Source organism: Pezoporus wallicus, unplaced genomic scaffold, assembly GCF_028554395.1.
Source record: "Pezoporus wallicus isolate ANWC-B61680 ecotype Strahan unplaced genomic scaffold, APGP_CSIRO_Pwel_v1 contig_4722, whole genome shotgun sequence".
Lineage (NCBI taxonomy): Eukaryota > Metazoa > Chordata > Aves > Psittaciformes > Psittacidae > Pezoporus > Pezoporus wallicus.
This window is the reverse complement of record NW_026641840.1, coordinates 4,025,556-4,045,799: the sequence shown is the minus strand read 5'-3', so window position 1 is coordinate 4,045,799 and position 20,244 is coordinate 4,025,556. Positions and strand designations below refer to the sequence as shown.

Below are 20,244 nucleotides of genomic sequence, written 5' to 3'. Positions count from 1 at the left end.
TTGCTAAGGCTCACTTGGCAAAACACAGTCTGCTGTGCAGGTCATGATACACTTGCCTGGACCTTGCCACTGCCTCCATGCTTCCCGTGTGACATGGGAGAAGGCAGACCTTCTCCACAGATACTTGGAAGAACTCTTAAGCAAGATATCAACAGGCCAAATGCATCCCAGATTTTGTGTCATCAGGTCTAAAAACAGATGGGTGCACGCTGCCAGGAGGAATGGCCTCCACAAATTCAAGGGGAATATGCTGAAAACAGCCAACTGTCATGAAAAAACCCACTCAGTTTCTAGACTAGTGCATAGGCCCTATAGGTACGCTCATACTAATAATTCAGTTTGCAAAGCACCGATTCCAGGCACATGAAAAGACTCAGCTCCTACAACTGTGAAAAAAAGAGGAGTTGGGAGAGACTCCTGGAGGCATCTCACCCAAGCCTCTGCTCAGTGCTGGCCATCTTCAAAACTGCAGTGATGCTGGCAGTCTGCCTGTACCAGCGAAGAGGGTAGCTGCCCACAAGGCATACTGGGCATGATGCCTTCCAAAGTGTGCTCGAAAGCCGTGTGAGAACACATTAGCTGCAACAGACCTGGGAACCTTCCCACGGTTTTCCAGTGTAGATAGCCATGTCCCACTGCATGTCCTAGGCAAGCCTGAGCTTGTACCGTAGAAGTACCCTGCAAAGTCACATGTATGTCTTCCTTCATCAGCAGGGACCACATAGGCTTTTCGGTAAGGAATTTTTTATTACAAGAAGGAAATGCCACAGAAACATCCAGCCATTGCCCCCAAAACTTTGGCAAATCAACAGAGGTAGGAACTGTACTTTTCTCTAATTCTCACAGGGTCCAGCAACAGCAATAGAAGCTACTTTAGTTTAAAAAGAAAAGGAATATTTTGTACTATTGAACAATTGTTACCATGATCATGGTGCAGTAGTGTAGTTGTTGGCAACCTCTGCATAAAGAATTTCTTGATAAAACCCATTTTTGTGGAAAGTTTACCTGCTGCTCATATTGATGAAGAATTGATTTTAAGCAATTGGATAGATTCTGCTATTATATCTCAGTCGATGGATTCTGCTTTTGAAAGGAATTATACTGAAAAAGGTTTTGCCAAGTCCATGCACCACAAGGACAGGAATATCATGTGCATCCTATTGGGATGAAAAGGCCACTACATGAAATTCAGAATATATGGTTCTGCTTTAGAACACTTGGAATAAGATGTAGTTTACAAGCCTGATATAATATGCAGGTAACATCTTGCTTTCTCTGTGAGTGCTACCATGATGTATTCTAGATCCTGAGTGCAGGACTGAAATGTTCCAGTGGATGCTTTTTGATCAAGCACAGGGCTTTTTTTTCTCTATATTGGGCTGCAGTATATATTTAGAAAAAAAGCAAATGGCAATTGTAAAGAGAGAGGATGTAGCAGCAGACACTTTAAAAAGACTTTAAAACCCCCAAAACACAAGGAGCTAAAGTGGAGAATGACCTTGTGAAGTGCCCCATCCAGTCCTCCCTTCCCCTGAAGAAATCTGTGCTGTGTTCTGCTTCAAACGATTTAGCTGCAGCCATTTCAAAAATAGCCTCAATACCTTAAAAGGAAAAATCCCTTTGACTAATGGCAAATTGGGGTTCTGAAGAAGTAGCATAACTCATAAAAAGCCTGAGTAGAACACGGATGCTTTTAAAAGACAAAAACAGTTGGTACAAGAGTCTGAGGAGAATTACTGGACCAGTTAGGGGCTACTGTGATCACTGGGTTTTGGTGAAGTTGCAACTGAATGTGGATTTGAGAAAAAAAATTACTGGTGTCTGATCATCAAGTGGAGCGTCGGAAGCCCTTCTCCAGAGCAGGAAAATGTTAGCCCCACAGAGATTTCCCAATTTGTTGCTGAGGCACAGGATGATCTGCAAGAGATAAATAGAAGAAGCTTGAAAGCTACATTTTATTCCCCGTGCCTCATAGGTATCTGACATGTACAGAGGGTGATAAAGGAAAATTAACTTCTTTTCTTTCTGTTTCCTTAGACTTTGTGACTGTCATAATGTAAGCTTCCCATGGACTATAGCTTCCTTCCTTCCTTCCTTCCTTCCTTCCTTCCTTCCTTCCTTCCTTCCTTCCTTCCTTCCTTCCTTCCTTCCTTCCTTCCTTCCTTCCTTCCTTCCTTCCTTCCTTCCTTCCTTCCTTCCCCCCTTCCTTCCTTCCTTCCTCCCTCCCTCCCTCCCATTTTTCTAAACATATTACAAATTATTAGGAAAGAAAATCCATTATAGCAAAATACAGTGACATGCAGTTAAGGTCCAGGCAGTGTATGCCATTCCCACTGCATAAAAACCCTGAGAGATTTGTTTCATGCCAATAGAGAAGGGAGCTTCCCCTATGTCAACTTTTCTCAAAGGCAGACTGCGCCAGCTGAATTCAAAACAAATCTAAATAAGATTTGATGTTTCCTCTTTGATGAAAACCCCCATGTTGATTACAGCATGTCCCTTTTGTTAGCAGTAAAACATTCCGTCTTTCCTCCTGACTCCTGTTGAATTTTCACATATAGAAAATCCAATGTCCCATGACTTTTTTTTTTTTTTCTACAATGCTTACATATGCAAGATGGTCGATGACACCAAGCTGTGTGGTTCGGTTCATTCACTGGAGGGAAGGAATGCCATCCAGAGGGACCTCGACACGCTTGTGAGGTGGGCTGATGCCAACCTCATGAGGTTTAACCATGACAAGTGCAAGGTCCTACACCTGGGTGGGAGCAATCCCAGGCACAGCTACAGGTTGGGCAGAGAAGAGATTCAGAGCAGCCCTGCAGAGAAGGACTTGGGGGTGTTGGTTGATGAGAAAATGAACATGAGCTGGCTTCAGTGTGCGCTTGCAGCCCAGAAAGCAACCGTATCCTGGGCTGCATCAAAAGGAGCGTGACCAGCAGGTCGAAGGAGATGATCCTGCCCCTCTACTCTGCTCTTGTGAGACCTCACTTGGAGTATTGTGTGCAGTTCTGGTGTCCTCAACATAAAAAGGACATGGAACTGTTGGAACAAGTCCAGAGAAGGGCCACGAGGATGCTCAGGGGACTGGAGCACCTCCCGTATGAAGACAGGCTGAGAAAGTTGGGGCTGTTCAGCCTGGAGAAGAGAAGGCTGTGTGGAGACCTCAGAGCAGCCTTCCAATGTCTGAAGGGGGCCTATAGGGATGCTGGGGAGGGACTCTTCATTAGGGACTGTAGTGACAGGACAAGGGGTAATGGGTTAAAACTTAAACAGGGGAAGTTTAGACTGAATATAAGGAGGAAGTTCTTTCCTGTAAGGGTGGTGAGGCACTGGAATGGGCTGCCCAAGGAAGTTGTGAATGCTCCATCCCTGGTGGTGTTCAAGGCCAGGTTGGACAGAGCCTTGGGTGGCATGGTTTAGTGTGAGGTGTCCCTGTCCGTGGCAGAGGGGTTGGAACTAGATGATCTTAAGGTCCTTTCCAACCTGAACTATTCTATGATTCTATGATTTATAGCCAGAGTCCTTTAAAAGTACCTGCAGAGGACTTACCCAGTAGTGGAAAGATTTGAGAGAAGACAGAAAGTCAGTGTCCTGGGTTCAGCAGTAGCAGTCATGTTTCTCCCTTGTGGTTGTTGGTGCAGCACTGATGTTACACAGGACAAATCTCGTCCTGTCACTCTCACTGAATTGTATAGCGTAGTTTTGGTTCAAAGATCAGGATCTCAGTGCAGGTGGAGCTGTTGGAGTCCTGGCAGGACCTGTGAATCAAGGAATTGGGTTAAACTCCTTAGGTTACCATAGAGGTGATCATGAGTGTGTGATGATTGACAGCCTTCCATGGAGTATTCTTTTACATTTAGCTGATCTTTGCTGAAACATAACAACAAATCTGGCAAAATGTTTTTTTTCCATAGCCTTTCCTATTATCAGCATTGTTCTCAGACCAGTCAAAAAACACAACACTGCAGCAGCTACTAAGAAGGAGATAAACAACTGATATCAAATAAACAAATCTTGCTTACATCACTGCCAAGAGCACAGCACAGTATTTTAAGAAAATCAGTGTGACTCAATCTGATATCAAATATTACATCAATATTTTAACAGTGTGATCGTATGATGGATTAGCAATACTATTCATGGGAATATCTATGGTCCTGAAAATGATTGTAGTTAGCAAGAGAGGTGGAAACAGTTCTGAGAGTGTACGCTTCACATGCCAGCACCTCTAAGCCTTCCTGGAAACTGTGGGGTGCCTACAGCCATGATAGCTGGTGGAGTGACAAGGATGAACTGATGGGGGTTATCTGATGTATCCCACCTCTAAAGGGCTCCACTGAATTCCAGTTCGTAGTCCTTGGACAGGTGGCAGAATGTGAGGAGGAATTCCAGTTCCCAGATCAAAATAGGATTTAAAAGTCCTTGTAGCTAGGGAGGACTTCAGGGCTGGAGACTCTGGTTGCTGTAGTCATGGATAAAATAATTATTCTACCGGTATACAGTACAACCACACCATGGCTTTTATTTATGTGAAAAGTACCACTCACGCACTTTTCCTTGCTCCCTTCTAACATTCCCGCTGACTGGAACAGATGTAAAGGCACCCTTTAGATAAGCTGTAACTCTCCTGGACTCTCAAACAGCAAATGTAACTGTTTCATTCTCCTTCATGGGAAGAAAAAAGGAACCAGTGCATGGCCTTTCATTGAAACAGCTGGTGATTTGCAGAGATATCATCAAGAGGGCATAACAGTAAAGAAAACCAACACAGATGCCAAGTGTTGGCTGTTTGCTTCTCCTTTGGATTGGAACATTGATTTCATAGATTGTACATTTATTTGTTGGGTTTTTCCCAAGGGAATAGAAATCAGTTTGTTTACAGAAAAGATTAGTTATCTGCTGAGAACTCTATTCATAAGTCAGAGGTGAATTGTCCCTAGGGTGAAGAGGAGAGGTTCAAAAAGGTTCATGTTTGTTCTGTAGTCTTCTTCTTATTACCAGTCATGACCCAAGAAATTAGGGACAGTCAATCAATTTAATACTTACATTAAAAGACAAACCCAACTGAAAAACAATAATAAATACAGCAGTGAGCTAAGAAGAGTGGGGCTTTTAGGTTTACTTAGATCATCAACTTCAAAAGTAGTTGAATACCTCTTCAAGTCGCACAGTGATTTGGATAGGTTTATTCCCTCAAGGCTCTTCACTCCTGTAAGGACCCTGAAAAGAATTATTATCTCAAAGCCCAGAGCTGCTTCTATTAACCAGGGACCGTGTAAGCCTCACTAAGCTCTGCAGTGAGCTAGCAACCACACAACCTACTGTTGCAAAGCATGGGCGTGACGGATTTTCCCCCCTGTAGATATCTCCAGCTCTTAACCGTCTGACAGGTGGTGTGCCAATAGTAAACAGGTAATTCACAGATCTTCACTGCTTTCCACTGACTTGCTCCAAGACACCTGCATCCCAAGTCATTTGCTGGTGAATGCCATCTCTGTCTTTCAGAAAAGACCCGTTTTTACCGAGGAAAACCCAAAGAGGACATAACCATTTCTCTCCGACTAGCCCTTGCCTTGATATTGCTTCAGAATCCAGAATCACAGGAGGCAGTAGGAGGAAGAAGCTATGGAGAAATGAAGTCTCATACTAGGACTAGGGCTGGTGGGGCAGTCCCCAGAGCCTGAGATCCTCCAGGGGCAGCAGGGCAGTACCTACCACCCTAGTCCTGGTAGAAGGATGTAGCCTAGGTTGTGAAGCACTGCCCATGATGTAGTCTCAGCTCAGTGCTGTACAGCCCCAAGAAGTTGCACTGATTTCTGTAACATGCCCTTAAAACACATGTAACAGACTATACATTTCCAAGCACAGAGTAAAAACATTTGCTGCCATGTTGATTCTGTGCCCTGGGTAGTGCTGCACTTGCTGGATAGAAGCTCACTTCACCCTGGTACCTAGCAAACCTGACAGGGGGAACTGGTGTCCTTTCAGTGCTGCACCCTTTGTACTGCTGCAGTATCAAATGTTTCTCCTTCCCTTCCTTCTTCTCTCCATTTCCTTTTCACTAACTGCCAAAGACAGGAGGAGGAAACCTGAGCATTGAGCTTTTCTTTCCTCCCACCCTACCTATCTCACAGCAAGCGATTGATCCCTGAATCAAGCGCTTAGCTGTTAAATATTTAAATCCTTGTAAATCTAAAGGTTTTACACTGAGGACTGCAGTTTTCCCACGCACACAAATGCCTACCTCTGAGCCCTGCCAAGGTGTCTAAAACTTGTCAGATATTGCAAGACAGATGGGTCCCTGGTTCATATTGCCACTAGATACTACAAACAACACAGGGAGTATCTATTTATCCTTGTTAACAAAAACAGCACGAGAGCATAAATGTCACTAATGTCAATGTTTCACAGTGCTTTCTGTACCAGCAGTTAAGCAAATTGCAGCTCATTTCCCACTTGCACCCCTCCCAGGCAGATATCTGTAGGCCATAAATTTCTACCCCTCACCCCCATGACTGATATATTTTAACTAAGAGATTTTAATTCTCAATAGCAAAACTCCCTAGAAGTTCACACACATTCCTTTCCCAGTTTTTGACACGTGCCATAAGGGTGCTTGACTCATTCTTTAATTTGCCTTACCTTGATGAAGACATGAAGAGGACAGAGCGTTCCTTAAAAAGCAGGAAATCATTTGGGGTCATCTAAAAATTTCTATTGACTTTCAGTCCTTGAGCACTTGTTTATCATTTGCCATTTATATCTTCCTTTTTTTTTTTGCATGCATTTTTTATTTCTAGCTATAAATATCCTTACAGCAGGGGGGAGAGCGGAGTTCCCAAGTGGATTATGGCTTGCTTTCGTGGCATTTGTAATTTGTCAAACAGTGCTGGTTCAACTGGGACTACTGGGTTGCTATTTGTAAAGGAAACTCACTTCTTTAAAAATGTAAGGAAAGAAAATCTACCCTTATTTTATGCATACAAAAACCTGATTAAATTCAGCAATATTTATCCCAGTTTTTGCATCTTAAAATAAAGAAAAAACTGGAGGGGAAGAGATCACTGACTTTATTGATATTGCAAAGATATAGTGTGAGTCATAATTTGGCCAGAGGTAGGAATGAGAGGTTTTATGGAAACAGTATTCAAAATAGACTTTTCTCTCTTAATTTTAGAGAATTGGTTATAAAGGAGCCCTTTGCCTTCCACTAGCAGATCCTTTTAATGCTCCATGACATTATGGGGGTCACACTCCTCACCACAGGAACTGAAAAACTCCCATCACTATGGTGCATGATGTTTATTGCAGTGAATGCTATGAATAAAAAACGCCATATAGTCTGAAAGGAACACAGGCCTCTTCTACAGTTTCTGAAGAAACAAGCATGTTGTTTGAATCTCTCTTGTTCTGAAATTCTGAAACATGCATCATCAAAACTGTCTCTTCACCTAAGGAATACTGCAGTGAACAGCATGCAACGAGCTGTGCTAAGGCAGGTATCAAAGTTATTCAACATTCCATCCCTGTCATCAATCTAAGAGAGATACTAACCTCTGGATTTGGAGAAATGGCTGGGAGTAGGGATTTGACTGTATTCCAGCAAGCTTTTAATAGCAAAATTGCTTTTAGTGTACTCATGAGAGGGCATTTTCAAAGCAACCAAGAAAATTTGGGAGTAGGCACCTCCAAATACACCCAGGATCTCCAGGGAACCCAAACATTAAATGTCATCAGTTTGAAAAGAAAAGCAGTAAATATTTTTTTGTAGTATTATTAATGCTGTTGTTATTATTATTGTGCTGCAAAGAAATATTACAATGATGAAAAAAATCCCTTTAAAACTCACATCATATGCATCAGGAAGCACACGATGATTTCTCTGACTGGGCCCACGCACAAGGGTTATTGAGGCAGAGGAGGGTGCAGGGCTGCCTTCACAGCAAAGTTACTGCAGCTTTGCAAAGCTAATACTGTTCTGTATCACCTTCTTGGAGATCAGAAGCGTCCCCAGGGCAACGCAGCAGTGGGAGAAGACAACAATGGCCTGTCAGGGTCCAACACTTCCTGAACAGATGCTTTTAGATATTCTACCTGCGGAGGGTGTAATGCTTAATATCAATTCACTTACATATAGTTAGTTGATGTTACATGGGATTTAGGATTCAGCAGAGTGATACAAAATATACTGAAATCACAACACCAGTGAAAGTTACACTTAGCAAAAAATATATATAGCAATTGTAATAAACAGCTTAATTACCAGACCAAAGTGATTCCCACTATAGAATCATAGAATCATAGAATAGTTCAGGTTGGAAAGGACCTTAAGATCATCCAGTTCCAACCCCCCTGCCACGGCCAGGGACACCTCACACTAAACCATGCCACCCAAGGCTCTGTCCAACCTGGCCTTGACCACCACCAGGGATGGAGCAGTCACAACTTCCTTGGGCAACCCATTCCAGTGCCTCACCACCCTAACAGGAAAGAACTTCCTCCTTATATTCAGTCTAAACTTCCCCTGTTTAAGTTTTAACCCATTACCCCTTGTCCTATCACTACAGTCCCTAATGAAGAGTCCCTCCCCAGCATCCCTATAGGCCCCCTTCAGGTACTGGAAGGCTGCTATGAGGTCTCCACGCAGCCTTCTCTTCTCCAGCCTGAACAGCCCCAACTTTCTCAGCCTGTCTTCATACAGGAGGTGCTCCAGTCCCCTGATCATCCTCGTGGCCCTTCTCTGGACTTGTTCCAACAGTTCCATGTCCTTTTTATGCTGAGGACACCAGAACTGCACACAATGCTGCAGGTGAGGTCTCACAAGAGCAGAGTAGAGGGGCAGGACCACCTCCTTCGACCTGCTGGTCACGCTCCTTTGGATGCAGCCCAGCATACAGTTGGCTTTCTGGGCTGCGAGCGCACACTGCTGGCTCATGTTCATTTTCTCATCAACCAGCACCCCCAAGTCCTTCTCTGCAGGGCTGCTCTGAATCTCTTCTCTGCCCAACCTGTAGCTGTGCCTGGGATTGCTCCCACCCAGGTGTAGGACCTTGCACTTGGCATGGTTAAACTTCATGAGGTTGGCATCAGCCCATCTCACAAGCGTGTCAAGGTCCCTCTGGATGGCATTCCTTCCCTCCAGCATATTAGTCTGTATAAGTTCACTGTCATGTTGCTGGGCATCCCCAGTCGCCAGAGAGGAATACATGGGTTGAAGCCAGCTCCAGCCCATTGTTCACTTCAGAATACTTCTGCTGCTTGTCTAGTTTTTATACTGTGTTGGGCTGAGCCATATATCCACTCACCCCATACTGTTTTGGCTAACTCAGGGAGACATTCACACTCCTTTTCTAAATGTAGAAAACATATCTTCAAATGCAAAATGGAAAGCATCTTGATATTTTTAAATCATCTTTGGGCTAAGGCATGTTTTATTTGCTCCCTGAGTCACCAGTTCATCTCTCTCCCAGTATTCACTTTGGGTTTTTTATTTGATAAGATCCACATTCCTCTCTCCAAAGGGAGTTTAAAATTTATATGTTTTAATGGCAACCCTGTCTGCTGCTGCTCCCATGGTCCCTGTCCCCATTCTTGCTGCAGCTGTCATTACTAGAGACAGGAGAAACTATGGCAGGAGCAATCACAACAGTAGTGGCGGAAGAAGTTGGGGCAGCCACTGTGTCAGTCTCTGGTTACCTATTCCTTATCTTCCAGAATGGGCTTCATGCCATAGAGAACCAAGCAGTTCGTAATGCCAGTTTTGTCACACTTTGCTTCAAAGGTGTAAAACCTGATGGGCCACCTACATCCTGCATCGCCAGTGCTTTGCTTGAAAAGTAATATTGAACTTGTCTGTAGCACTTCTTATCAATATGTCCTATAAGAACTTACAGAGGAAAATAAACATCATTATCCTCAGATGGATAACTCAGGCACCGGCAAATTAACCTGACCATTAAATTAACTGGATATGCACCCGCTGTCACTTGGAGGTACGGCACAGACCTCCCAGTGTTATGCCAGCACCTGAGCCTTTGTCAGAGGGATTAGACAGCAGTGAACACACGGCAGCAGTGGCTCCCTGCCTGTGCCTGCCAGCTGGACTAAAGACAAGTGAGACAGATGAACACAAAGTGCAACAGCAATGGCAGGATGGCTTCTGTGGCAAACTTCTCTTTGTCCACATGATGTCATTGCCCAGGATATTCATGCCCTGAAGGAGTAATCTTTCCTAACCTGGTTCTAAGGCTAATGTCTGGTTTGGATTTCTTCTGAGTTAGACTGAAAACTCCTTCGATAAAGGGCCACAGCACAGCCTAGAAAGATTCATATCAAATGGGACAACACAGAAGAAACATATCCTAACAAGTCATTCCCAAGTCAAAGTGGGATCCAAACGACGGGGCTTCTTCAGTTCTGGTAAGGCTGTATTTTTTGACCAGGTATGAGCTTTAGCTCATAAATGTAGTTAAGCAGGTCTCACAGGCCTGCCACATTTGAGCAGGAAAAATAAAATGTTATAGTCCTAATCATACAGAATGCTGCCATGGAAGGAGGACTGTGATTTCAATTATACTTTGTCTTATTGCAGAGTCGGAGCACAATCAATTTAACAATAGACAGTCATGAAATAGTCTGCAGTCAGAGAGCATTTAATCTTAATTTCTGCTTATGCAATTGCTAATAGTGTTAACACTTTACAGAAACTTGTGCTGAATCACAGTGGTTCAAAACTGTTCTTGGGAATGCCCTAATTTGGCATGAAATGGAAGGGAGGGCACTCTTGCATTTACTTCATCAGTAAAAGGAGAAAATCTAAGCCAACGAAGAAGTGGGAAGTCTGTACATGTCCTTCCACTGTTCTGAACATCATGTCCTTCATGTTCTGAACATCATGTCCTGTACATGTCCTTCCATTGTTCTGAACATCATCCTTTGCTTGCAGAGCACTGAGCAAGTGCAATGTCCTCCTCCCTCCCACCCATTCCACGGGCAAAATGATTTTTCTCTGATGGGAAGAAAGTCCACCTGTACCCAACAATGTGTTGGTGTACCTGGAAGTAGAGAGACTTGCTGGTCTCCTCACAGCTGGGAAGAGCATTTTGTGCTCCAAGTGCTGCCTCACAGCTTTACTCTCCAGAAATGGAGTAACCCAACAGACTGTGTCAGGAATTCAGCTAAAAATGTCCTTATGGAGACCTAAGGCTAATTTGCATGCAAACTGTTACTCCAAGCAAGTTTATACTAAGACATGGCAAATTAGTGAGCAATTGTACCAAAACATCAATGCAGTATTAATCCATTAACACAGCACTGGGCCAGGACTTTCTGCAGGACTAGTCCTGGGAGAGGCAGACGCATGCTGGCTGGCTCTAACAGAGCTCAGCAGGGACTAGTCGTGATTGCTGTTTGCTTGCTTTTTACATACCTGCACAGTTCATGCTGCGTGACTTACATTACCTTCGACAGTTCCCTGCCTTTCTTAAGACTATCTGGACCTACTCTTGTGTAAGGGACTGTTACCTGGACCAGCTGGGACCGCTCCTTGTTGAGCAGCTGTAATCTATTCCTGGACCTTGAAACCTGTTCATTTATACACTCTGTAATTCCTTTACCCAAGCATCAAGTGCTGCAATTTCCAGTAAAACCCGTTCCTAATGAGAAACACAGAAATCTGTCTTGTAACAGTAACTAAAGTTCCAAACTGGTGTTTAAGCACGCTAGCTCCTTTCTGCCTCTCTGGACTTCCATGTACAGAAGGGACTGCACATAGGGTCAGTACTGGGACCGGTATTATTTAATATATTCATCAATGATTTAGATGAGGGAATTGAGTGTACTCTCAGCAAGTTTGCTGATGACGCTAAGCTGGGAGGAGTGGCTGACACGCCAGAAGGCTGTGCTGCCATCCAGCGAGACCTGGACAGGCTGGAGAGTTGGGCAGGGAGTAACTTGATGAAATATAACAAGGGAAAGTGTAGAGTCCTGCATCTGGGCAGGAACAACCCCAGGTTCCAGGATAGGTTGGGAAACGACCTGTTAGAGAGCAGTGTAGGGGAGAGGGACCTGGGGGTCCTAGTGGACAACAGGATGACCATGAGCCAACACTGTGCCCTTGTGGCTAAGAAGGCCAATGTCATCCTGGGGTGTATTAGAAGGGGGGTGGTTAGTAGGTCGAGAGAGGTCCTCCTTCCCCTCTACTCTGCCCTGGTGAGACCGCATCTGGAGTATTGTGTCCAGTTCTGGGCCCCTCAGTTCAAGAAGGACAGGGAGCTGCTGGAGAGAGTCCAGCGCAGGGCAATGAAGATGATTAAGGGAGTGGAGCATCTCCCTTATGAGGAGAGACTGAAGGAGCTGAGTCTCTATAGTTTAGAGAAGAGGAGACTGAGGGGTGACCTTATAAGTGTCTATAAATATATAAAGGGGGAGTGTCACGAGGATGGAGCCAGGCTCTACTCAGTGGCAAACAATGATAGGACAAGGGGTAATGGGTACAAACTGGAACACAAGAGGTTCCACTTAAACTTGAGAAGAAACTTCTTCTCAGTGAGGGTGACGGAACACTGGAACAGGCTGCCCAGGGAGGTTGTGGAGTCTCCTTCCCTGGAGACATTCAAAACCCGCCTGGACACATTCCTGTGTAACCTTATCTAGGTGTTCCTGCTCCGGCAGGGGGATTGGACTAGATGATCTTTTGAAGTCCCTTCCAATCTCTAGCATACTGTGATACTGTGATACTGTGACTTCTTCCCACCCTGTACATGAGGGACTGTACAACTGAAACTCATGCAGGCACATCTTAGAAGAGGATATTGTGTTTAATTAGTCCTTACTGTAGATTGGGAACTCAGTCTAGGACAACTCTGTAAGAGCTTCCCCTATGCAGCAAGTAACTGTATTTCAGCAATAGCTCTACTGAAAGGTCTGGGTTCACTTCCCAAAGCTAGGTCACTGGTACATTCCCTGGGACAGCATCCAGCTCTGTAGCTCCTTTCCTTCTTCTGTCCTGGTTTCCATATGCACAGATTGGAAAGGAGCATGTGTGCACTTTCATGAAGTCCTTCAATCTGAACAATTTGGAAGTGGCCTTAAGATTCGCTGCACACAAAACCTTTGTCTTTGCAGCACTGGGCACAAATGGGCTCGTGTCTTCTGGCAGACTTTGTTCTTGATGTGGTATATAGAGAAAAAACCCTTCTTTTTTTCCTGAGCCAACAGTATGTTTACCTACAAATTTTAGAAGAATTGAATGAAGAAACTCTTTTTTGGCAACTTATGCTTCTTATTTAAATGAGCAAAATCCTTTCCATCACCTGTATCATCTCATGGGCTTCGGTTCTGCCATCAAATTGTCTTTAGAATACTGCAATTCTAGTAACACCAGCACTAACAACAGAGTGGAGGTTCATCCATTCAGTCATGTTTTACATTAGAAGCTAAATATTTTGTTCCCAAAATTAAAACAAAAATATCAAAATAACCCCTCTAGAACATAAATAAGTGCATGTTACATGTTTTAACAATACTAACGCCCTATAGTGGGAAGTTGACTGCGTATTTCTTCTTTGCATGTGTCCTTCATGCACTATGTGTAATAGAAAAACATTTTAGTTTTCTTCACTCCTTAAAGTTTTTCATGGAAACAACTCATTAAAATTAAGGAAGAGATTTTACATTTTGTGAAATATAAGGAGTGGCACCAAATATGTTTCTGTCCCTGCAAAATCTAGTCAAATGAAAGGAAAAAAATGCATCTCATCAAACAAATATACAGCTTTATTAGAGCATGTTTCCAGGTTTTAAATATGCAATGCTTTCACAATTTCTTGTTGTCTTCTGCTTTCATCGGTGTGTCTTTATGATAACCCAAAGGAGCTTTAAAATAAAAGGAACAAAACACATTTCCACAGATGCACAATTAAAAACTGTGGGTGTAGCTTCCAACTTCACAATTATGTGAAAAAACAAAACTTGTATTCACAAAAAATGCCTGGAATCCAACTACTGCTAAATGGTGTTGTCAGTTTAATTACAGAAACTGTAGCGCACTCACAGGGTATGTTTATGCTGACAAGCCCCAAGTGCAAGCCTGGATTTTGCAATGTATCTGGAAGAAACTGAAAATTGTAATTTTGAGTTTGTTTTTCTATAGATTGCTCATTACCCAGCTTAGTTTTATTACCAACATTATTCTTCATTTGTTTTCTTGTCATCTTCTCTGTTTGAATATAAAGTATAATAGAAAAATAATTCAGTTCCACAAACATGAAAATTCTGTTAGTACAGCCAATTCGAATTGCTTCTTAATATATATTTTATGTACAAAGAAAGCAGCAACACAAATAGAACACTAGGCAAAGGGTAGTGTATTTAACTTGAAACACTTGCAGTTTCAGTAACTGAATTACCTACTTGCAAAATATATGCAGTACATATAATGTGCACAAATATACACACACACACACAATCAACTACACTGCATGCATGGTTTTGGATTAAAAAATTAGGTTCACAAACCTTCACCCAGAACTGGTGAGAGTTGTAGTCATATCTGTGTTCTAAAGGTGGTCAAAAAGATAGTCTGTCAAATACAAGCCATTCCACCATGCTGTCCTTTGGGTTCTAGTGTTTTGAAGAACAACAAGGCGTTAGACCAGACTTCCCTCTTAAAAAGCAGAACATGACGACAGGATATGTAGAGAGAAAAGCTAAGATTTTCTTTAGTGACAACAACATCTAAATTTATGGGGAAGGGAGGGCTAGCTATAATCTTCCCCGTTCTTTGTCTGGAACAGTCAGTGGTATGTCTGGGAGCTTCTGGAGTGGCCAACAGGTTGAATATGCTCTTACCCTGAATCCAGCTCTATTTCTGCTACTGTTATGCAGCAGGGATGGTAACAGCACCATCCTCAGTGGAAGCCACAGTTGTGGCCCAGGCTTTTTCTCTCCTAAAGCAATGAGAAAAGCAATCTTGTTTGCCTGGTTTTGGTGGGACAGGGAGGAACTTGCTGCTGAGGTTCCTCCTTGCAAACGTAAGCAGACATGTTGCACAGCCATGCATGTGCACAACTCCTCAAGCAAGCCCGATGGGTTTGCATCAGAAGTCCTGCTCTATGCCAGGGGACACCTGGATTTCAGGACCCAGAGAGCTCAGGAGAAAGGAGCAGACATGCAGCTGTACTTCTCAAAGAAATCCTTAGGGCTCTAAAGCCACTGCAAAACTTAGTCACGGATCTCCAAAACCCAATCTCCAGGTAAAAGACAGACTCCATGGAAGGACATAACAGGATTATTTACAAGCTGTAGAAACTACATTTGACTTGTCATGCGCTGTAGTGAAAACAAGCACACCTTGAATGCTTTAGAACTAGTAAATGTGTTGTGATGACTTTTTATTGCAGTTTACTGACCATTTTGAAGTCTATATTGCCATGATCTGCCAAAAAAAAAAAAACCAGCCTTACAAAAAAACAACAACATCATTGACAATTTTTGCATGTTTCCAGAAGACTTCAAAGTTTGCTTCTCAGATTTGTGTTCTGGAATGCACTGATTCTTCAGCTCTTACCAAGTGGCCACATTCGCTTGAATTTATTTGATTGACAACCAAATGTGGCTTGATCCTACCTGTCTTAGTGACAAAACAAAGAAAATATGTGATTCCTACCCCTAAAGCCAGTGGTTCTGGTAGACACGGTCTTGTTGTAGCTGTTTGTAACAATGCTGAGATAGTCACAGATTATCATACTTCTTTATCACTATTTTTTTCTAAACTTAGTTTTAAAAAACCAAGATAGGTACAACACCCCCCCCCCCCCAAATGTGCTGTATGACTGCCATCAACATGAAGGGGAGAGGAAACGTCACCCTAAAAATGAAACCCCACAATACACATCCACACATTGATGCAGTGAAGGATTTGCCTTCACAAGGGCTATTAAATTTTACTGAGAATTTCTAGGCCTTTACAAGAGCACTATGACCAATTAAATTCCCAGTAACTCAGCTCCTGTCTAACCATGCTCCTTATCTGGAGAGTCAGGACATTTTTCCAACTCCTTACTTTTTGTGTTTAAGACTAAATTGTGACCTTGCTTATATCATCTTCTTCCCTGTGTCTTCATCAGTCATGAGAAGCATTTTAGGCATTAACACTAGAGAGCGGAGTTACCCCAACATATGCCAACTCCACTGCCCTTACTGCTTTGAACAAGCAGCAAACAATGCACTTCATATTTCAGAAACAAAAAAATAAAATAATAAATTCTATTTAGAAAAATAATTGCTTTATCGTTGTAACCCTTCCTATCAGTTGCCCAAGTCCTAAACACCTTACAGAAAATAACTATATGCTGCAGAACTGTTTATTGAGCAATATGGCACATTTTGTCTTACGGCCATCTCAGTCATTCCTTGTTACCATGACTGGTGACCCTGACCAGTGTCAAGTGCTATGCAGTAGCCTTCCAAAGCACTGCCAGGGGGCTGCAAGCCCTGCCTCCCCTGGGGCCTGTCTCATGTCGGGATGGGGATGAAACTGGTGGATTTGGAATGGGGTGACTCTCTCCAGGTGTTCAGACTGTGGGTTGGGCTTCTGTTGTTGGTAAAGGAGGTCTGTCGCCTGCTGTTGCTGTTTGAATCTTCTTTACTCAGTGTTTGCTTTATTTTCTGGCAGCAAGGGAAGCTCTGGATGCAGTCTTGCAGGAGATGCCCGCTGAAGAACATGTAGATCCATGGGTTACAGCAACTGTTCAGACTGGCTAACAGAGCCGTGACAGTAGTCGCAGTGTTTTCAGAATCTAGGGAGCAGGGGGAAAAGCGGTTTAATCATCAAATGAACATTTGTACCATTCAGTCAATCACTTTACTAACTGCTGGATTTATTTTCCTGAATAATTCTAATTCTCAAAATTGAGCAGCAGCATTTGGAATGAATAATAAGGACATTAGCAAGGAAGTTCTTATTTATGTAAGGCTTCCACTGAAGTCAAGGGGAATTTGTCTAAACAGGCTTCAAAGAGCTGTGACAGAAGAAGACATGGAACAATCGATGCAAAAACAACGCTTCAGTCCCATTTCTGCTGATGTTTATCCATGTGTTGATAAGCTCATGTTTTAAATACTGAAGTTTTTATCCAGACCTTGGTTTTAAAAACTGGTTACGCTGGGAGGCAATGGCAAGTTTCCCACTGCTTTCAAAAACACTGAATTTGCTTGCTGAAAAGTGTTGGATGCTCAGGTAACTACTGGCTTGTGAATCAAATCTGGATTTCAGAGCTAGAACAAATTCTACTTAAGGGAAAAATGGAAATAAGCACTATGCCATAGAACAGTTACAGTCCTCTACCGTCAATAACTAGTTAAATTATCAGAGACTTTAAATATATATTTAGTCTAAGCAATTATCAGTGATCTTTCTTTGTAAATATTGAATCTCCAATGAACGTTAATTGCTGTGTTATGCAGTTCTGTGGATTTAAAAAATCTCTTCAAACCTACCAAATACCCATCTGTTCAATTAGGTTTGCATTTCTTTTGAAGTGAAAGAAAAAAATCTATTTTTTTTTTTTACTGCAAGCCTTTTTTCTCTGTAGGGACCTTCTTGACTTCACTCCCCTGTTAGGGGCAATCAATGCTTTCACTACAGTAAGTGATAATTTGGGGATATTACAATAATCCAGATATTATTAATTCTAAATTTTTATTTGCTGCTTTCTCATGAGCAAGTAGGGGATAGGCTCCTGTGTTGCCTGCCATTCCCTATGTAGTAACTTTTAAACTCACCGACTATTTTCAGACAGATTTAACAGTGGGACAGGTATCTCCACAAAACAGAATTGCCACTGTTCCATGAGAACTCGTGGCTGGATAAAGAAGCTGCTCAGGGACAGCTGCCCTATTGAGAGGAAGGGTTCAGGGTGCACTCAGTCCTGTTATTAGACAGCAGAGTGTGCACATGCAAGGCAGTCACAGGAAAGAGGGCTTAGTAAATTCCCTGCTCGTATAATTACTCATGACATGTAGGTGTGTATGCTTCATAACAGCACACAACGTTTATGAAGTTTTACTAACCGGCATCTTCACACGGAATAAAACGTCGCTGGGTCAAATTATCATGGCAGGGAATTCAGTTCCCACCTGCTCCTTTCGCTCTGGCTGAGAGGGCAGCAGCTGCTGCCCAGCTCCGGTCCCCGGCTGCCACCAGCACCCGTCCCGCTCCGGCTGCCCCCGGGGCCGGTCGAGCCGGGCGCCGCTGCCTCCGCGCAGCCTCTCCCGGGAGCCGTCCCGTCCAGGAGCGCCAGCGGGGCCGGCGGGGCAGCCCGGGGCTCACCTCGGCCCCGAAGGCGCCTGCGGGGCTGAAGGCGTTTGTCTGCTATTCCCCGGGGGGGATACAGAGGGGTCTGTTCAGCTGGACGGCCCCGGCGTCCGCGCCTCATCCCCTCCGCGCTCTGCTCAGGACCACGCACGGCCCCGGGGAAGCTGGCTGTGATCCCGGAGGAACCCCAAGGCGTGGAGTGCGGCCGGCGGAAGCCCGCGGTGTGCCCCCCGGTACCCGCCGGGGCCTCCCCGTCACCTACCGACCCAGGGGAAGTGCTGGTCCCAGACGGACCACATCTGGATGGTGAAGAAGGGCGCCCAGCAGACGACGTACGCCGAGACAATGACGAAGGTCATCTTTACGGTGCGGATCTTGGCGCGGGAGATGGTCTTGACGCTGCTCACACAAGGGGCGAGCAGCAGCCCCCGCCGCGGGCCGCCGCCACCACCCGGCCGCCGCCCGCTGCCCGCCGCAGCCTCCCCGGGGCGCGTCTTGCCCCTGACGTTGCGCCAGATGCGGTAGCAGATGAAGCTGTAGCAGGTGACGAGGATGAGGACGGGAGCGACGAAGATGCCGCCGGTGATCCAGGTGATGTAGGCGCGGGGTCCCCAGGGCATGATGAAGTGCGCCCAGCAGTCGTACACCTGCGAGCCGCGCTCCACCTCGCTGAGGGAGAAGATGAAGTACTGCGGGGTGCTGAGAAGCAGACTGAGCGCCCAGGCAGCCGCGATCATCCCGTAGGAGCGCTTGGTGGGCTGCTGCAGCGTCTTCAGCGGGTGGCAGACAGCGATGTAGCGATCTGCGGTCATGGCCACCAGCATGTACGCCGAGGCGAACATGCCGAAGACCTGCAGATGCTTGACGACGCGGCAGAGCCCGTCGGGGCCGTGGAAGCGGTGGGTCACCTCCCAGCAGAGCTGGGGCAGCACCTGGAAGAAGGCCACCACCAGATCGGCCAGGCTGAGGTGGCGGATGAAGAGGTGCATGCGGGACGCCTTGCGGGGCGTGCGCCGCAGGGCCAGCAGCACGCTGCCGTTGCCCACCACAGCCACGGCGAAGGTGACGGCCAGCACGGCGATCTCCAGCTTAGCCAGCTCCTCGTCCCGTCCGAAGGGGTCCCAGCCACCCAGGCTGCCGTTGGGTGACCCCGACCACGCCTCGGGGCTGGGGCTGCTGCCGCCGCCGCCGGGCTCCGCCGCCCGCCACCGGCTGCCGTTCCCGGGAGAGGGCGCCGCCCGGGGCGGGCCGGAGCCCCCGGCGAGCCGCATGGAGGGGGCTGCGCGGCTGGGCCCGGCCCCACAGCCGCCCGCCCGCTGGGCCACCGCCGCCGCTGCCCGCCGCCTGCCCGCTCCGGCGGCTCGGAGCACCGGGCCAGGTGCCTTTATCCCCCGCCGCGGGAGGCGAGGCGAGGGGGGAGCTCCCTGCCAGTGGCTGCCCGGCGCCTGACGCCAGCCCCCTCCTTCCCTCCTGCCCCCGCCGCCGCTGCCCCGTCCGCGCCCCGCGCCCGCCCGCCCTTGTCCCGTCGCGCCCCGCCGAGGGACCGGGTCCGCTCCGCCCAAAAAGTGCTGCTCCGAGGGCAGCGGGATCCGCCACCCCCTATCCCTGCCGTGCCTCCGCTGAGCCCAGCTGCAAGGGACAGCGGGAGGAGATGCTGGGGCCGAAGCGCTGCGTCCGAAGAGCTCCCTCACGGGCAGTTGATGCAGCGCTTAGAAGTGTAATTGAGAATGGAAGTGTTGCTGTAACCACGCGGAGTAGCTGGAAGTCTGTCCGTATCGGTTCAGCGCCGCCGAGCCAGCTTCTACCCGGAGCTGATTGCTACAAAGCGCTGGTTTGACGCTGACAGATCCCATGCGAGCCTGTGACATTTCACAGTCGTGCTGGGATAAACCCCAGCAAAGTGAATGATTATTAGAAATAGCAGA

At 45.8% G+C, this 20,244-nt stretch overlaps 1 protein-coding gene across 1 annotated transcript; it reads right to left on the bottom strand.

Moving 5' to 3' along the window:
• Nucleotides 1-15,804: 15,804 nt before the first annotated feature.
• AVPR1A (arginine vasopressin receptor 1A) lies at nucleotides 15,805-19,590 on the bottom strand. Its single transcript, XM_057425578.1, has 2 exons — nucleotides 18,582-19,590; nucleotides 15,805-16,802 (listed from the first exon to the last, which is right to left on the bottom strand). The coding sequence occupies exons 1-2, from the start codon at nucleotides 19,588-19,590 to the stop codon at nucleotides 16,519-16,521; spliced, it is 1,293 nt and encodes a 430-aa protein (XP_057281561.1). The 3' UTR covers nucleotides 15,805-16,518.
• Between the last annotated feature and the right edge of the window lie 654 nt (nucleotides 19,591-20,244).

What these genes read in the sequence shown, in the direction of transcription:
- AVPR1A (XM_057425578.1), bottom strand. Translation starts at nt 19,590, where the DNA reads ATGCGGCTCGCCGGGGGCTCCGGCCCGCCCCGGGCGGCGCCCTCTCCC. An exon ending in CCAGCACTTCCCCTGGGTCG is followed by an intron (nt 16,803 to 18,581) that starts GTAGGTGACGGG and finishes CCTGCTCCCTAG; the next exon opens with ATTCTGAAAACACTGCGACT.